Source organism: Hippopotamus amphibius, chromosome 6 (genome assembly GCF_030028045.1).
Source record: "Hippopotamus amphibius kiboko isolate mHipAmp2 chromosome 6, mHipAmp2.hap2, whole genome shotgun sequence".
NCBI classification, from domain to species: Eukaryota; Metazoa; Chordata; class Mammalia; order Artiodactyla; family Hippopotamidae; genus Hippopotamus; species Hippopotamus amphibius.
Window position 1 is genome coordinate 7,322,837 of NC_080191.1, and position 17,318 is coordinate 7,340,154.

A 17,318-nucleotide genomic window follows, 5' to 3' on the forward strand; every position below is an offset into this window, starting at 1 on the left:
CCCCTTGCTCCCCACCCCATGGGGCAGGGTTGGCACGACCTTGACCGCCAGCTGCCCGGTGTGGCGGCTCCAGGTCAGTGGTGCCCTGCCTCCCCGTCTTTGGGAACTGTCTCCATGGGTCTGGAGTGCACGTTCACTCCTCTTTCTGGAGAGGTCTCTGGCAGCCGTGGGGGAGGGGCCCACGCCCCCTTTCACGGACGCCCCGGACCCCCTCTGTTTCAGGGCTCCAAGGTCCTGGCCAAGAAGGAGCTGGCCTACGTGCCCATAATCGGCTGGATGTGGTACTTCACAGAGATGGTCTTCTGCACGCGCAAGTGGGAGCAGGACCGCAAGACTGTCTCCGAGAGCCTGCTGCACCTGCGGGACTACCCAGAGAAGTACTTCGTACGTGCGCCCGGCCCAATGTGTGCCCTGTCACACTCACACTCGGGGTGCCCCGGTCACACTCACACTCAGGGTGCCCTGGTCACACTCACACTCAGGGTGCCCCGGTCACACACACACTCGGGGTGCCCCGGTCACACTCACACTCGGGGTGCCCCGGTCACACTCACACTCCGGGCGCCTGGGTCACACTTTTAAACTTGGAGCACCTGGGTCACACACACTCAGGGTGCACTGGTCACACTCACACTCGGGGTGCCCCAGTCACACTCACACTCGGGGTGCCCCAGTCACACTCACACTCGGGGTGCCCCGGTCACACTCACACTCAGGGTGCCCTGGTCACACACACACTCGGGGTGCCCTGGTCACACTCACACTCGGGGTGCCCTGGTCACACTCACACTCCGGGCGCCTGGGTCACACTTTTAAACTCGGGGCACCTGGGTCACACACACTCAGGGTGCACTGGTCACACTCACACTCGGGGTGCCCGGGTCACACTCACACTCGGGGTGCCCCAGTCACACTCACACTCGGGGTGCCCCGGTTACATACACACTCGGGGTGCCCGGGTCACACTCACACTCGGGGTGCCCTGGTCACACACACACTCGGGGTACCCGGTTCACACACACACTCGGGGTGCCCGGGTCACACTCACACTCGGGGTGCCCGGGTCACACACACACTCAGGGTGCCCCAGTCACACATACTTGGGGTGCCCGGGTCACACTCATACACTTGGGGCACCCGGGTCACACTCATACACTCGGGGTGCCCTGGTCACACTCCACTCGGGGCACCCAGGTTACACTCACACTTGGGGCACCCAGGTCCCATTCATACACTCGAGGTGCCCAGTCACACACACATGCGCTCACCCCTCTGCTTCCTAAGCCTCAAACCTAAACCCTTTCTCTCCGAAGCTCACAGACTCTTGAACACAGTGGACGTGCAGGCCGGAGGTCCTGCCTGAGGGGGAGGCAGGCACAGCTGCCAGGCCATCCCCGCTCCGGCCACTTCCTGAGGCCCCTGTGGGACCGTGTGTGACTGCGGCGTATGATGGGGGAGGGTGCGTTGGACCCCGAGACCTCATGTGACCTCGGGGCTGTGTGTGTGACCTCAGAGCTGAGCGACCATGGGGCGTGGGAGTGGCCGCGGGGACGTGAGTGACGGCCGCCCTGTCCCTTCCAGTTCCTGATCCACTGCGAGGGCACGCGGTTCACGGAGAAGAAGCACCAGATCAGCATGCAGGTGGCCCAGGCCAAGGGGCTGCCCAGCCTCAAGCACCACCTGCTGCCTCGCACCAAGGGCTTCGCCATCACCGTGAGGAGTTTGAGAAATGTAGGTAAGGACGACCCCGCAGGCCCCCTGCGTTGAGGGAAGGGGACCCCCCCACCCATAGGAGTAGCTTCCTCGCGGCCCCCCCAGCTGACCGAGCGGATCCAGGGGTGGAGGCTGGCACGTCACCCCTGGTTATCCAGGGTCCGGGCACCCGGCATTGGAGGAGTGGCCACTGCCTGTACAAGTGCACACACGCACACACACCACGTGAAACGCACGCACCACATGCACACACACGGACGCTAGGCCAACACTGCCCTCTGCTGCTCGGCGCGGGTACAGCAGGCTGCGGGCCGTGCTGGGTCCCTGGGGCCCCACACCCGGTCAGCCCAGGTTTTTGTTGTTGTTTTGCTTTGTTTGGCATTTCTTGCCGGTCTGTGGCACCAGCTGCCCCCAGACAATGATCTCTGTGACCTTGTCGTCCGTCCGGTGGCCTTGAGTCTTGGAGCCCTAAATTACTGTAGGTAAGGACAAGAAGCAAGGAGCAATAAGACCAGCTTGCTCCAGTCTTTTGTCTCCTGGTGAATTCTTGTCCCTTCAGTTTGGAAGCACGTGCTTTACCCTTTCTTGCCCCGGGGCTGCCTGAAGCCCCACTGCCCTGTCCCGCATCTCCCGAGGTGGGAGGGCTGAGCTGGGGGACCTCCCTGCGGGCCCAGCCCCGGTACTCTCCGCCTGGTGAGGCCGAGGCCCCCAACTCCTCCCCGGCCTGCACCGGGGATTTGGGTCGGGGGATGTGAGTGTGGACGGTGCGGTGTTTCCCATGCTGTCTCCACGCCGGTGTCGGGGGGAGGCGGAGACCAGCGGGAGCTTTGTGATCGCAGACTGGCCACCCCGGCTCCTGCGGATGGAGCGAGGGCAGGTCCGAGTCTGACTTTGACAGGTGGAGGCCCTAAAGGTCTCTGACTGCTCCAGGCGACCCTGGGTCCCTCCCACAGATTCTTCCCCTGCTTCCCTCCTACCCTTCTGTCCCCAGATTGCACCTTACTGTCCCCATGCTACCTGCATCACAAACCTCTAATCCTCACGACATCCGGGCAGCCCGCCATCGCTCCGAGGGAGAGGACGGGACCGTGGGTCCTGGACTCTGGCTTCCGGCACCAAGGTCCTGCCAAGGCGTGGCCGCCTGCACCTCCCTCTGCTCTGCCCCAGCCTCCCAAGGGAACCCGGCCTCAGAGGGGCCCCAGCTGTCTGCTTACAGACCTGCTTTGCTCTGGATTCACCCCAAAGACTGGAACCTGCCTGTCCGTGAGCTCCCTGCTGCCCCAGGCCTGACCCCAGCAATCAGGACGGGGATGCCCACCCACCCCTCCATCCTCCTCCGACCTCCCAGACACGAGCTGCTTGCGTCTGCTCCATCCAGCAGAGTCAGGGGGCCTGCGGATGGTCCTGGCTCCTCCCCTCACCAGCTGTGTGACCCGGGACAAGTCAGTTCACCTCTCGGATTCTAGGTGTGCTCTTCTGTAGAATCTTAGGGGTGCACGTAGGCTTAAATGAGACAATATGTGGAGGACTCAAGCATCAGGTCTGGCATAGAATAAACACTTAATCAAATGTTGGCTGTGGTTAGGAGTCCTGCCCCCCCTCCTGCCCCCTGTGCCCCTCACCTTCTCTTCCAGGTGGGGGTGTCCAGCTTCCGGTTCTGGTCCTCCCTGCCTGGGTCTGACCAGCGAGACTCCCTGGGAGACTGAGCTTTGCGTACAGGCTGAAGGGGCAAGGCTGCCCAGCTCTGCGGGCTGTCCCACAGCTGTGAATAGTGATGATGATGGCGGTAGCCGGGCACCTGCGGTGCTCCCGACAGCACAAGCACCCCACACGACGTGTGGCCAGAGCCCGTGCCCCGCAGATGCAGTGGAGGACACTTTTTTTACTTCCAGTTTACAGAGGAGGAAGTTGGGGCTTGAAGGATGAGGAACTTATCTCAAGTGGCTCCACTATCACACGGCAGGCTGGGCTCACACCCAGGCCGCCTGGCGGGCGGGGAGGGCAGGGGCTGGCTCATCCCTCTCCTGGGCTTTGCAGGCAGATGGATGTAGTGCCAGGCCCAGTTCTATCACTTCAAGACCTTGGGGTTTCTTTTCTGGAAAAGGAAGGAACTGTGCAAATTTAAGCTGTTCTCTGGGGAACCCCTGCGGCTGTCCCCCATCCTTGATTAATCAGAGTAACCCCGTGTCTGTTGCAAGCATCAGGCTCCTGTGTAAGAGTGGCGTGAGGAAAGGAGAGGTGAAACCCACTGACCAGCATGAGCTCTCACCCCCTGGGGCTCTGCGGCCAAACCCTGTGCAGCCTGAAGGCCTCGCACTCTATGTAATTTTATGCTTAAAATGGCTGGACGACATACTGAATGTGAAGGTTATTCTCCACCAGCCTTACTCTTTCTAGGGAGAGGGAGGCCTCTCCCCATGGGGGAGGACAGGGGAGTGGTTGCTTAGGTGGAGGGGGTGGGGAGCTACCTGCTGGCACCCTCTCCCCTTGGCTAAGATGCAGCCCAGCTGCCGGAGGACACCCTGTAGGCCCCACGTGGTGGTCAGGCAGTAGGTAGAAGCAAATGGACGGTGCTTTTGGAACCTTGGTTCTTCATGTTTCCAGCCAGACCAGATGACTTTCTAGCCACCCATCACCCCACCCACACTATTGGTAGTAATTGCAGGTATGCAGAGCTGTCGGTAAAGTCTGCCTGGCACAAACAACATGCCGTGCCCTTTGGGAAGCGCTGAGTCCCATTCATCATCCTGAGTCCCACTCCCCGGGAGAAATGGGCTCAGGGAGGTTGAGTGGACTGTCCAAGAGTAGATCCCACCGCTGGGAAAAGGTGGGCCTGGGATTTGCACCCAGACTGACCACCAGACTCCTGTTCTTTCCACTGTTCAGTCCTGCCTTACTGACTGCGGGAAGGGCCATCTGTTTCCGCTCAGTATTTCTACTCTGCTCTTGCCTACTGTTCCTTCATGCATCCTCCCATCCCGCCATCCTCCCATCCTCCCATCCCGCCAGCCTCCCCTCCACGAAGCATTCATGGAGCCCAGGCCAGGCCCTGGGGCTGCAGCAGTGAACGTTGACATAACTTTCAATATGCTGACAGGTTAACTCACCAGTGGGCAGACTGGTTAAAATCACACATTCTTGTTTGTTTTCCAGCCGTGTGTCAACTGACTACTCCATGTTTTAATTCCTTAGGAAGTTTCCAGTATCTTATTCTAGTTTTACAGCCATCTTATTTTTCTAGGGGAAAAATGCACATAGAATGGTGATGCTGCCGCAACTCAGAAGCCTCCTGAGATAGTATTCTTGGCATTGATTGACCTTACCATCGACACTTGTTTAAATACTGATATCTGTTGTAGTACGTCAGGATGGGCCAGTGCAGTATTGCTTTAAGCTGATCTGACCTCAGTAGTAACTATTTTCTATTACTAAGTTATCGTGTGCTTTTCTGATGACAGAACGTGATATGTGCTCAATGTAGAACATTTGGACAATATAGAAAAGCATGATGGAGAAACCAGTAGTCCCTTCATTCCAAGATAATCAGCTAGCAATTTGATTATTGTTTTCCAATATGTATATCTACAAAACGAAATTGGGTTCACACGCTATATACTGCTTTGTATTTGTTTTATTTTTTTATAGTTTCAGCTGTATATGACTGTACACTCAATTTCAGAAATAATGAAAATCCAACACTGCTGGGAGTCCTAAATGGAAAGAAATATCACGCAGATTTATATGTTAGGTAAGTTGGCTGCATTTCCTTTCCAGAAAATAGAATGCCCCTCCCAATGTAAATTAAGCACAAATGACCCGCAGACCACCTTCCATGGGAATCTATTAATATTTTCTTGCCTGCAGTCTGTATTGAATGGAATGTGTTCACAGTCATGTTTGTATTAAGAGAGACTCCTGCACTGTTGTAAATAATTAGGTGAAGCCTCTTGTTTTCCCAGCCACTTCCTGATTCTATCCCACCAAATCATTCTCAGCAAAGAGCTCTGGTCCGACAAATGAAAGACAGTACTTTACAGTCATCTTTGAGACCGAATGTGAGAGTTTATTTTATTGACCTTTTTTTGGGGAGGATGTGTCTACTCCATAGGAATAGACACAGATGAAAGCATCCGTAACTTACAAAGAGGCCTAGAAGCAGATAGAGGACATTCTTAGCAGCGTCTCCCTTATGTGCTACATTCCAAGCTAGAGAGCACGGAGAGGCAGGTGTCCTTCTTGTCGGGTCTCGTTTGAGTCACCGAATCAGGCCCTGGGCCAGCCCTGCCGTGGGCCAGGACTGCATTTGGGCCCGTATTTCCCCAGTCCGGGTGTGGACGTCCCCTCTTGATCAACTGAATGACCCTCTCACGTCCACATGATCTAGGCTGCCTCAATAGCAGCCGGAAGATGACGAGCACTGTCAGGGCACCTGGCGTGGGCCTCCTCTTTGCTAGCTGCTCTCTGCTTTGCAGGCGGATTCCTTTAGAAGACGTCCCGGAAGATGAGGACAGGTGCGCAGCCTGGCTGCACAAGCTCTACCAGGAGAAGGTCAGTGCTGCGGGGTGGTTCTATATCACCTAAGGGTCCATTTCAAGCGGCAGCTGTGGGTGCTGTGGGGCCTTTGGGAGTTGATAGCGGAGGGTAAGCCTCTTCTCACTGGGCGAGAGCTCATGCCCTGGATTTTAATGACCCCAGAGCTGACACTCTACTTGGCAACAGGGAGAAGAACATCGCAAAATACGTGTAAAGGGGGTGTCACAGAAAGCATGGAACTGTTTTATGGGCGTAATGGACAAAAAGGGAAGTGATGATCCCTAGAGCCCTTGTCCATTTTCTAGCCACTTGTCTGAAGGCAAAATATCCTCGGGGTGTGGGTTTCTCTTTGGCAGAGATGGCTCTGGGTCCACAGCTTGGTTGCCTGTCTGGCCTCAAAACATCACCAGCATAAGCAGGACGAAGGCCCACAGGGGTCCATCTGGGCCGGGTTTGATCTGATGCAGTGCCCGCCCCCATTCCCACCTGTAGTCCAACCCTCCCCCCGCCCACATTCTCTTTCCTTCCTCTGAGCAAGGCCTTGTCTTTCAGTGGTTTCTTTGCTCAAAGACATGTTGGGGGCAGAGGGAGACTAATTACGGCTCTAACCGCTTGATCTTACGAAGGAGAGAAGTTTAGCTTCCACCTGGTGAGAAAGGCATTTTTAGGGCCAGGAAACATTTTCTGAATCCATCACACATTTGAAACCCGCTCATTATCTAGAATCAAATATATCCGGTAGGGTTCTGATTTAGTGTCACCAAATTCCATGAATACAGACTGACGGATGTGTGTCTTTTTTGCCCCATTGCTCAAGAGAAGATAGTCACACAGACTGTCACGGGGCCTGCACTACCGTTGAATAAGAATTTTAATCCCACCTTTGAGAATGTGTTGGGATTTCGGTCCAAGAGACTCCCAAATTCCCACCATCAGATGAAGCAGAGATGCTCTTAGAAATACCCTCAGTTTTTAGACTCAAGATACTGGTATTCTCTTAGCAAGAAGTCGCACCTGTGTCCCCAAGGACGTGGTTTTCCAGTAATGACTTTAAACCCCACTCTCTGAGCTGCTGTTTGGTCTTCCTGGATGGCTTGTGGGTAAAGCTCTCCAGTCTCCTCTCATGAATGGTCGGGAGGGACTGGTTTGCCGGCCACCAGAGCATGGAACATGCAGATTCCTGGGCCTCAGCCTCGGAGTCTTAGTAGGTTTGAGGGCGAACTAGAAACATGTGTTTCTAGGACCCTGTTTCTGACGCAGATGGTCTAAGGATCTATGGGTGGAAATGCACTGCCTGTCGCTTTTTAACAGGGAGATTTGGCGTTTTTGAGGTTCTGGGCTAATGCAGGTCTGGGCCCTGCCAAAGAAACATGAAACAACAGAAATTCCTTCCCTCTGGGTTCCTGCACAAGGCAGCATTTTCCTTGTGCTGTCTTCTGGTTTAGTCATTTAGCAGTATACAAATTGCCGCTGCTCGTAAGAAAAGCGTGCTAAGGCCTAAGAACTGAATCCTTTCATAAAGAGCCGCGTTAACAAATCCACAACAATGTGGCCCCGAAACCCATCACAGCAAAGAGGGTTTTCCCCATCGGCATTTTCTCCCCCGTGTTCGGGCGGGACCCCGTCACTGTGGAAACTGAGTCCCCTGCGTGTTTCTCAGAAGCTCCTTTTCTCCTTCTTACAGTCTCCGATTTCCCTCTAAACTGCGTTAGCATTAAGTGACAGTGCTCAGTTTGCAAGGAGTTCTCGAAAGGACCATCTAGCTCACGGCTCTTGTACTCGTGGTGAGGAAATTAAGGTCCAGGGGATGAGGAAGCAGTGCACGTCTTCCAGCGCGTTCATCAAAGCCAGGGCTCGGGGGCCAGGTCCCTTCCCCACAAAGGGCTGGCACTGCAGCCCTGTCCCCTGTGCCGTGAGCAGACCTTTGAGTCTGGCCTCTTCCCTTGAGGGACGACCGCTGACCAGTAAGAGAAAGTGGTCGGTGGTGCCTGCAGAGGAAGTGTGGATTGCTGTGGTTTCTGTGTCAGCCCCACTTTCTCAGGAGCCCGCGTGCGTCTGAGGTTGGACGTGTGGGAAATCCTGGCACCCTTCCACACGGATCCAAGGCGGAGGCAGGGGGTCCCTTTTAATTTTCACCTTGCTGGGGGATGGTGTCGAAGGACGATTCTGTTGATTCTGGGCTTGGGATGTTTAAGGCAGCAGCTCTCAGACGGGTTCAGTTTCACAGATAAGTTTATGCAAAATGTTGGCGGGTGGGGGGGCCGCCACTTGGGTGGGCGAACACTTTGTTTCAGCAGGGACGTGAATACAGTAAAAAGGAACTCACCTCTGCCATTTTAACACTCTCTAAAAGAGGAAAGGTATTCAGCTCGGAAAGCAGGGCCAGCCTTTAAGCGGGACCAAGCTAGCATTTAGACAGCGTACAGGGTGTGTTGCATGTCAGCACTTGGGGCCCCTGCTGGCCGGGGAGCTCAGGCGTCAAGAAGCCTTGGCACCCTCAAGTGCTCTCCTGGGGGACACAGCTCCCAGGTGAACGAACTCCATCTCAGGTTGAACCTATGATCCCAGGCCCCCCTCTCCCCAGAGCCGTCGTGGTCTCTCTTGTGTGGTTTGGACAAATTCTAACTTTTCATTTCTAACTGAAGGTGCCTCCCTGGGTTATAGTGTGAAGTTTGCTGAAGGGGTGAGCAATGAGCCATTCATGGTGCAAATTAAGACCCGGGTGAAAGACGCAACACCCCGAGCTGCCCTGTAGGTGTCCCCAGGGTCCCCGAGGCCAAGGTCACTCTGTGGGGTGCAGAGTTGGGGGCTGGTGGGAAGGGCTGTGCTCCCAGGCACTGGCCTTCAGGAATTAGAACTCAGGGATTTTCAAGCTGGCAGTGGGTTTTCCGCTTTACACTGAGGGCATTGCTCCTTGGAAGGGTGGCGGGCTTGGCCCCAAGGCACAGTCCTCTGCAAACGACACACTCCCAGGCCCGAGCCCTGGCTGACGCCTGGGAGGGCTGTTCCTAGAAGGCTCCCCGTGCCTGCATTTGTTGACCAAGAGGCACCAGCTCTTTCCTTCTGCCCCCCGCCCCGTCTTATTCCTCTCCTTTTCTTCCCTTTCTACCCCAGGGTCATAAGAGAAATTTTATATTGCCGAGTTGATGCTGGGAAAGCCCAGTCGGTGCAGCTGCACGTGGGTGGCCCAGCTCGGCACCCCTCTGCCCGGTGCATGGGTGGCAGCTGCACAGAGTGTGGACTCAGGGCACTTGTCTTCTGTCAACAGGCTCTCCCGCTCCTGTAGACTTTTGGGGTGATGCTTCTTTCTAGGAAATACAGTTCCCAGTTCCAATGTATGATATGCCACAGGATGATAGCACGTGGGGACCAAAAATGGAAGCATCGTTTATATAAAGTCCTCTCCCTGCCGGGCACACTTTATTACAAAAGAAGTAACACAGCCCAGAGAGGCCATAAACATTCTGCTGCTGGAGCTGATGTCTGGCCCTGACCCAGGCATCTGTGTCCCGCCTGGCAAAGTCAAAGTCACAGTCACAGGGATGGAGCCCGGGAGGCTGGTGAGAGTCACAGTGGCCACCGTGTCACTGGAGAGCAGTGGGGGTCTTGGGTGAGGTTTAGTTTTCTAATCAGACAAGAGAAAAAAAAAACCCTGGAGTGAATGCAACGTTTTGAATCCTGCTGACTCCTAGAAAAGGGAGTGGTTTCTCCTCTTGTTAGAGGTACGGATGAAAAATCTTGGCTTAGCAAATGTCTTACTGGAAAGGAGACAGGAAGAGCATCCTTCGTTCCACACTGTAACATTACAATAGAAAAGGACTATCAAGGCTATTGACGAAAAGAATTCAAAAAAAGAAAACTTGCCCATTTTTTAAATATAAATGACACCCCAAAGCTTTTTTTTTTTTTTTAAGGCACAAAATATCACCTTTTGTCATAGTCCAGTCAGGCTTCTATAACAAAGTGTCACAGGCTGGGTGGCTTATAAACAACAGACACATGTCCGAGATGAGGGTGCCGGCATGGTCAGGTTCTGGTCCCAGCCCTCATCCATGTGGCTGTGTCCTCACGGTGGGAGGGGCAAGAGAGCTCTCTGGGGTCCCTTTTATAAGGGCACTAATGCCATTCATGGGGGCTCCACCCTCATGACCTAATCACCCCAAAGGCTCCTCTTTCTAATACGACCATCTTTGGGGGTTAAGGTTTCAGTGCAGGAATTCAGGGAGGCGGGTGCAAACATCCAGTCCACGGCACCCCTGTTACCTAGTTATCAGGCTCCTAGTGGCCCCACTGGGATGAGAAAATTCACCCAAGTTCTGGCCAGGAGGCAGAATGGGAGGCCTTGGCAAGTGAGGCACTGTCTCTCCAGGCATCCACATGTCACTGTCACCTCCTGGGAAGTCCTCCATTTAGCGGGCTGTGTCTGCCTCACCTATTCAGAGTGGAGGCACTTGGCACACAGTCCTTTGTCCTACAACTGTTTGATCATGGGATTTCCCTGAGACCCGCAGGGCTAGAGGGGCAGCAGCGCAGAGCCCGTGAACTGCCCAGGAAGGGCCAGAGGCTCTCCTTGCAAAGCAGCCCGTTTGAGAACCCCTGTAATCATGCCCCTGAGCGGTCACAGAATGCTACGGTTCAGTACATCCTGGTTGGGAAAGCAGACAGGTATGATCGACTCTGGTCAGCTCTGTCTCCAGTTGTTCAGCACCTAAGGTAGAAAGTTCGGGTGGGAAGCTCGTTTTTCCAGAAACCTCGACCCCCTGGAGAACTGGGCCACGACGGCGTGAGCCAGCCAAGCGGGTCACAGATGCGCCACAGATGCGCTTTGCTCAGCAAGCGCGCTGTGGGCCCCCGGGACCCTGTTAGGGTCTTTGAGTGGAGCTGGGGAGACTCCCCGTGGCAGTGGCCTGGGCTCGGGAGGTTCGGGCCCAGCGGGCCGCCCGGCCTCGTGGCGGGGAGGCCAAGGGGCGAGGGAGGAGGTGGGGGGACCCGCGGGCCGGCGGGCGGGCGGGCGGCGGGAGGTCAGGCGGCCCTCTGCCCGCAGGACGCCCTCCAGGAGGAGTACTCGCGCTCCGGCACCTTCCCCGAGACGCCCATGGTGCCCCCGCGGCGGCCCTGGACGCTCGTCAACTGGCTGTTCTGGGCCTCGCTGCTGCTCTACCCGTTCTTCCGCTTCCTCGTCAACATGGTCAGCAGCGGCTCCTCCCTGACGCTGGCCAGCTTCGTCCTCGTCTTCTTCGTGGGTGAGTCCGGGGCAGCGGGAACGGGTGGGAGCATCTGGGGAGGGGCAGGTGCGGGGGGTGGTGGTGGCGGCTCTGCGCCCTCCGTGAGGGCAAGGCCCGGCTGCAGATCCTGTAGGTCGATGGGGAGAACCTGACTCCGGGCCCGGGACCCCCAGTCTGGGGGGACCCCCGCCCGTCGCCCCCTCCCCGTGCGCATGCGCCCCGTGCTCATCAGCATGAAAACCATCTCCTGGGTCCCAGCAGGAACCGACAGAGGCTCTTTGCCAGTCAAAGCGGTTCCAGGCCTTTTGGGGGAAGTAAGTGTGGGTGCGTCTCCTCGGCTGCCATGTGCACTGAGTGGGGATGTTGGGTGACTCAGTCTTTTCTCTCCTCCTCCTACGGTCTTTATCTGACCAGTATGTGGTTCCAAACGACGGCTCTTTCTCCATAGCCCCAAGCGTCCCTGGGCACTGCCGCTTTTTGAAGTGGGGTAGCCTGTTACCACTGCACGTGGCTGGAGTCCAGGGGAGCTGTGGTTGCCAGGCCACCGCGGGGATAAGGTTGGAGGGATGCACCCAGCCTTTCACCCTGAAGTAGCAGGAAGGCAAACACACAGACCAGACCCTCTGGAGGAAGCTGGGGCTCCTTGAGACTACGGCTGGGGAGGGCTGCCCGCAGAGGTGAGCAGAGGCCAACACTCCCTGGGAGACATGGGGCATGTCCAGCTTTGGAGAAACCGACTGCTCTGTCTCCCCAAGGCCTCATCCTCGTGAGCCCTGCTCCGCGTTGCCTTGAATTAGTGTCTTGGTCCTCACACGGAGCCTTGCAGCACCGCGGCCGTGGTTCACGCGCCACAGTATCATCAGCTCCATGGCACAGGAGTTCCAACACTGGGACAGGGGCTTGTGACCCGGCCTGTTTGGCCCCAGGCTGAAGGCCACCCACTGTAACTGATGCACGGGCTCCGTGAGCCTCGAGTGCCGGGCGGACTCTCTGTCCCAGGCGGTTCCCTGGTCTGGGAGTTCAGACACTGATGCTAAGGCTCTGTAAACACGCGCATCATGATGGTGGCTGTTTCAGCCACTTGAGATCTATCCACTTTTATATGCGTACTGTGAACGGACCGCACTCCCAGGCCCTGTGTTTAGTGCTGGGCACATCGAGGTGATGGAGATAGACGTGGTCCCTGTACCCAAGGAGCTCACCGCGTCTGTCCTCTCCAGAGGGAGTGCTTAAACCGCAGCTTCTGTGCTTAGACCCTGTTTTCCAGCCTCCTAGTGGTTAAACCAGGCTCTCGTGTACGTCCTCCACTTTTCTGTTTGGGCCACATCCTGCTGTCAGAGAAGAGGCAGGCAGGCACTTTGTCTGCTGCTCTAAAACTCTCACCAAAAGCAATATTGGAACATGCTGGGCACTAAATAGGAATTTGAGCTCCTGCACTGTCCAGGGCCTTAATGTCCTTCATTAAGCTTTGCTGAAGGGTGCCTGTAAGTTACTGCACTACATTCACCGGAGAATCCTCTTTGCCTTAGGGATCGGCACAGGAAGCAGAGGAATTCTGCAAGCCAGCAGGTGCAGCTTACCACATTCTGTTCACCTCCAGTGCTGAAAGCTTGAAACTCACCACCAGAACAGGCTTGCTGTTTTAATGTCTCCTAGTCCACTTAGACCCGGGCGCCCATGCTCAAGGGTAACTGAAGCAGGGATTATGAAGTGCACCCCAAGTCAGCCAGCTCTCAGCTGATGCTTTAGATTTCCAGAGCTCCCTTCTTTGATTCTCACCGGGCAGATCACACCAGAGCCCCTCCAGGCTTCTCCTAACCTGCCCTTCCTGTTTCTGCAGCTTCCGTGGGGGTGCGATGGATGATTGGTGTCACAGAAATTGACAAGGGCTCTGCCTACGGCAACATGGACAGCAAGCAGAAACACAGCGACTGATCCAGGACGCGGCACCATCCAAAGGGGACCTTGGGGGACTGGTGGACGCTGCCATCATCCTTGGTGGGACCCAGTGACGAAGCTGGGTGAGCCCCTGCTGGGGAGGCAGGGGGTATGGTCTCAGCGCCAGATTGGGAGGAAGATGTGCTTAAATCTTTTCCCCCATGTGCTTTAGTGGGCTTTGGTTCTCTTTCTTTCTGTGTGAGTCTGCGTGCGTGCGTGTATGTGCGTCAGAGAAAGAACACGTGAGTGAGAGTGAGGTGGGGGGAGTGTGACTGTTCAGAGGGTACTGGAGGTACAGGGCGAGGGCAGAGATGGGGAACATGGGTGAGTTCCCTTCCATTCTTTGGTGCTGAGTTTTCTGTAACCCTGGATTGCCACAGACAGAGTGAAAGGCACTTTAGGTAAGATGGCTAAATTATGCCTCCAAAAAAAAAAGAATTAAAGTGTTTGGCTCCTCTGTGGTGTGTTCACACAGCCTGAACCCTCCTTCCGTTCGGCCCCTGCCTTGCGTTTTGGAGTCTGGACCACACTGCTCTGGAGGGTGCTCATGAGGGGGCAGCTGGGAGGAGGAGGGCCGGCAGGCTGGGTGGCTGGAGGAGGTGAGCGTGCAGATGCAGGAGCCAGCAAGTGTGTGTGGAGACAGCAGGTGCAGGAGGCTAGCTGAGCGCCGTCTGCAGGACACGGTGACAGGGCCCCCATGAGGCAGCTCTGGTCTCCCCCGTCTCCCTGAAGTGGAGTCTCTGGCTAAGTCTTGAAGATATGCCCAACTCCCTGAAGAAACTCATCTTGAAGTTGAACATTAAAGCCTGGGTATTCTACGGCGATTTGAGAGATAGATGACTTTGCATCTGCTATTCATCTTGGCAGCAAGCAGAAACTGGGTCCCAAACAAATGCAGGCTCACTTTAACAGAAGACCATAGAGGAGCCCAGGAACTCCTCTGAGCAGGGTCAGACTGAGTGGATACTGGGCTACGCAGTCCCCCTGGGCTTCTGCTTTCCTCCTGGAAGGCCCCACTCCCATGACACAGAACAGCTCTGCTCCTTGGCATCTCGGGCAGTCTTTGGAATAACGGTCCACATGCAGGACTTCGGTAAACTGCTGCCAATCAACAGATGCCAGATGCAAAACAAGAACAAAGAAAAGCAGTGATGTTTCCGGAGGAGAACAGTGAGATACCGGACCCCACGTGACTCAGGCCGAGACGCCGCAGCACTGGGTGGGCCTGATGGGTGGGGATGCGCGCTGGGCACTGAGTGGAAGAGCCCATCTCCCTGGCCTGCTCCATGCAGCCCAGAACTTACCTCCTATTTTGGGGGGAACTGACCCATACAGAAGGTGGCCAAACACCGTTTAAAGGCTTATTCTATTCCAAATCCTGTCCTTCGTTTGCTCTTACCAAGCGCAAGTGAAGTTTTGAGAGGGTTTGAGAGAAGCTCCCTGCTCAGGGACAGTAGCATAGCATTGACACAAGTCTGCAGAAGTGAAAAGGGGAACGTTGTGGTGTAGCTGTGGGACGAGAGTGTCAGTGAGGCCAGGGCCTGAGTGGACTCTTACCGGAGTCCCCGAGGGCAGGGCAGAAGGCCCTTCTCTCCATGCATAAGGCCATGTGCCGGTTCCAAAGGCAGCCTCCCCTCAAGAGCAGAGGTCCATGGGCAGTAGCCCAGGGACGAGTACCTCAGGTGTGCCCCCGGGTTCCTGTGTGTCGGCCTGCACCTGGGTGGGGCCGTTCTACCCTGGGGTCTCCTAGTTCCGTGGGAGACAGAGTAGAGCAGTCAGAAGCATCGGCCATGCTCTGAGCTGCATGGTTCCCCGTCGAGGAACTTTGTAGCTAACTTGCTGTAAGACCCTGGATGAGCCATTTTACCTCTCTTTTCCCAACTGTAAAATGGGGGTGATGACACCTACCTCTTGGGTTGTCTCAAGGGTGAAATGAGGCAACGTACATGAACACACTTTAAAGACTCCTGAAACATTAATCAAATAAGGGGTGAAAGATTAGAAAGTTGCCTCCATACTGCTACTTCTCAAAAACGCTCAGAAATTACCTTGGAGTGTCCAAAAATGTGTCATTTTTCTCGTGGTCATCTTCCCATTCAATAGCAGTAATCTAAGTTCTAATAACATACATCACTCCTGCCTGGAATGGAAAAGGGACCCACAGACATTTAATCTTCTGAATTGGCTCTGGGACCAAACACAAAACATTAACAAGCAAACAATCAAGGCTGCTCACCAGTACAAACCTGAGGTCCAGGCTGGAGGGAGGCGGGCAAAACATTCTCCTGGGAAAGAACGACTGGCACTCTCCCTGAACCTGCCTTAGGAAGCCAGAGAGTGCAGGGTGCCAGGCAGAGATCCTAACAGCATATCAGTTCTGCTCCTCCATGAAAAAGCATTGTTTGGTGGTATGGGGACCTGGTGTTCCGCCTGCCCGTTACCATGACAGCAGAGATAAGCAAGATTCCCTGGAGAGACTCATCACCCCTCCCCAAATCCCTGTGCTGAGTATTTATCCGACATCTCCCCGATGCCACAATCTCTTCAGCAGAGAACGGTTCTGGTTCCCACGGCGTGTACTTTTATAAGAATTGAAAACCTGTGGACGTGAAGCCATCTCTGTCCTCGAGCAGTGCAGAATAGAGTACGAGCATCGCGTCCTGTCTGTCTGACATCTCCATCCCATGGCAGCCTAGGTCGGCCCTGCTCAGAGCCCGCTCACCCAATGCGGAAGAGAAAAATGCTGTTTCCTGCAGACTGGAGATCAGTGCAGGGTCCTCCTGGGTGTTAAGGGCCATGTCCTAGACCTGCAGCTTTGAGGCAGGGAGTTGAATGCACTTCTTCTAGGAGCCCATAAAGGGGACTTTCGTTATTTAAAAAACACCAGCCATCTGAGATAAGTTTAAGGAAGGTGGACTGATTCTGTGACGGACATGGAGGAAGAGGAGATGCATATTCTGAGCTAGTCGGCCACCTTGTTCACCTTTGTAGAGAGAACACAGTTTGCCTTTTTCATAGGGTCACACAGCTGTACAGAAATCTCTTCACTGCTGTATTCTCTAAAGAAAACCTTCTTTAAAAAAAAAGTAGCTACTGATGTTTAAAAAATTTTTAATGTGTTTTTCTAATATATCCTAAGTAGATCTGAAAGTGATTTAGATGTAAAATCCAGTAACTGTCCATCCAAAACGTAGTAATAGTTGATGTGACAGACACAGATGGGGCCCCGGTGGTTTCTGGTTTCTCTCCTGGTGAAGTGAACAGTGGCCTGGCTGGTCCCCAAGCCAAACAGATTAGGCTTTCAGAGGCTTTAAGAACTTATTCGTAAACATGGACAGAAGTGGGAAGGTATCCGTGGAGGGACCTGTTCCAAACAAGGTTTCATTTGGCGTTTAAAGCGCTAGTCAGGCTTTGCTCAGGGTTAGAGTGGGAAGAACAAACCTCTGGGGGCCGCCAGTCTCCCCGGCGACATGGGGGCTGCCGGGGCCGCCCCTTCCTGCCTCCTGCCGCGGACGCAGCAGGGACACCATTCCACCTGCCTGTGCCTGCAGCTGCCCGTGGACCGCCCCTCCTGTCCCCGCCAGCTTCTCGGAAGGGCACCCACCAGTGTGGCCCTCCAGCTTCCTATGTGTGACATCACTCGGCGTCACCTCCTTCAGCAACTGTTTCCGACGCCTTAGCCACGCAGTTCCGAGGTGCTGTTTACAGAGCACGAAGCAAAGAAGCTGGGACGCAGGGGCTCAGTGTCGCGCTGGCCCTGCCCTCCCTCTGTGGGGGGTGGGACGGGGCTGTGCGGCCCAGAGCTGCAGGCCAGGCAGCTGGGCTTTCTCCAAACACGTGAGCAAGCAGTCTTCCCAGGGCCAGTCCCCCTGCCCCCCGAAATGACCCCGACTCTGCACAGAAGGCTGA

At 55.3% G+C, this 17,318-nt stretch overlaps 1 protein-coding gene across 1 annotated transcript in view; it reads left to right on the forward strand.

The window, feature by feature from the left end:
* Positions 1–13,852, forward strand: part of AGPAT4 (1-acylglycerol-3-phosphate O-acyltransferase 4) — a 111,981-nt gene extending 98,129 nt beyond the window's left edge. The window contains exons 4-9 of the mRNA XM_057738877.1: positions 223–384; positions 1,582–1,735; positions 5,359–5,461; positions 6,186–6,261; positions 11,291–11,489; positions 13,312–13,852. Coding sequence (XP_057594860.1) covers positions 223–384; positions 1,582–1,735; positions 5,359–5,461; positions 6,186–6,261; positions 11,291–11,489; positions 13,312–13,406 — 789 coding nt within the window. The 3' untranslated portion in view covers positions 13,407–13,852. The remainder of the gene's footprint in view (positions 1–222; positions 385–1,581; positions 1,736–5,358; positions 5,462–6,185; positions 6,262–11,290; positions 11,490–13,311) is intronic.
* Positions 13,853–17,318: the final 3,466 nt, after the last annotated feature.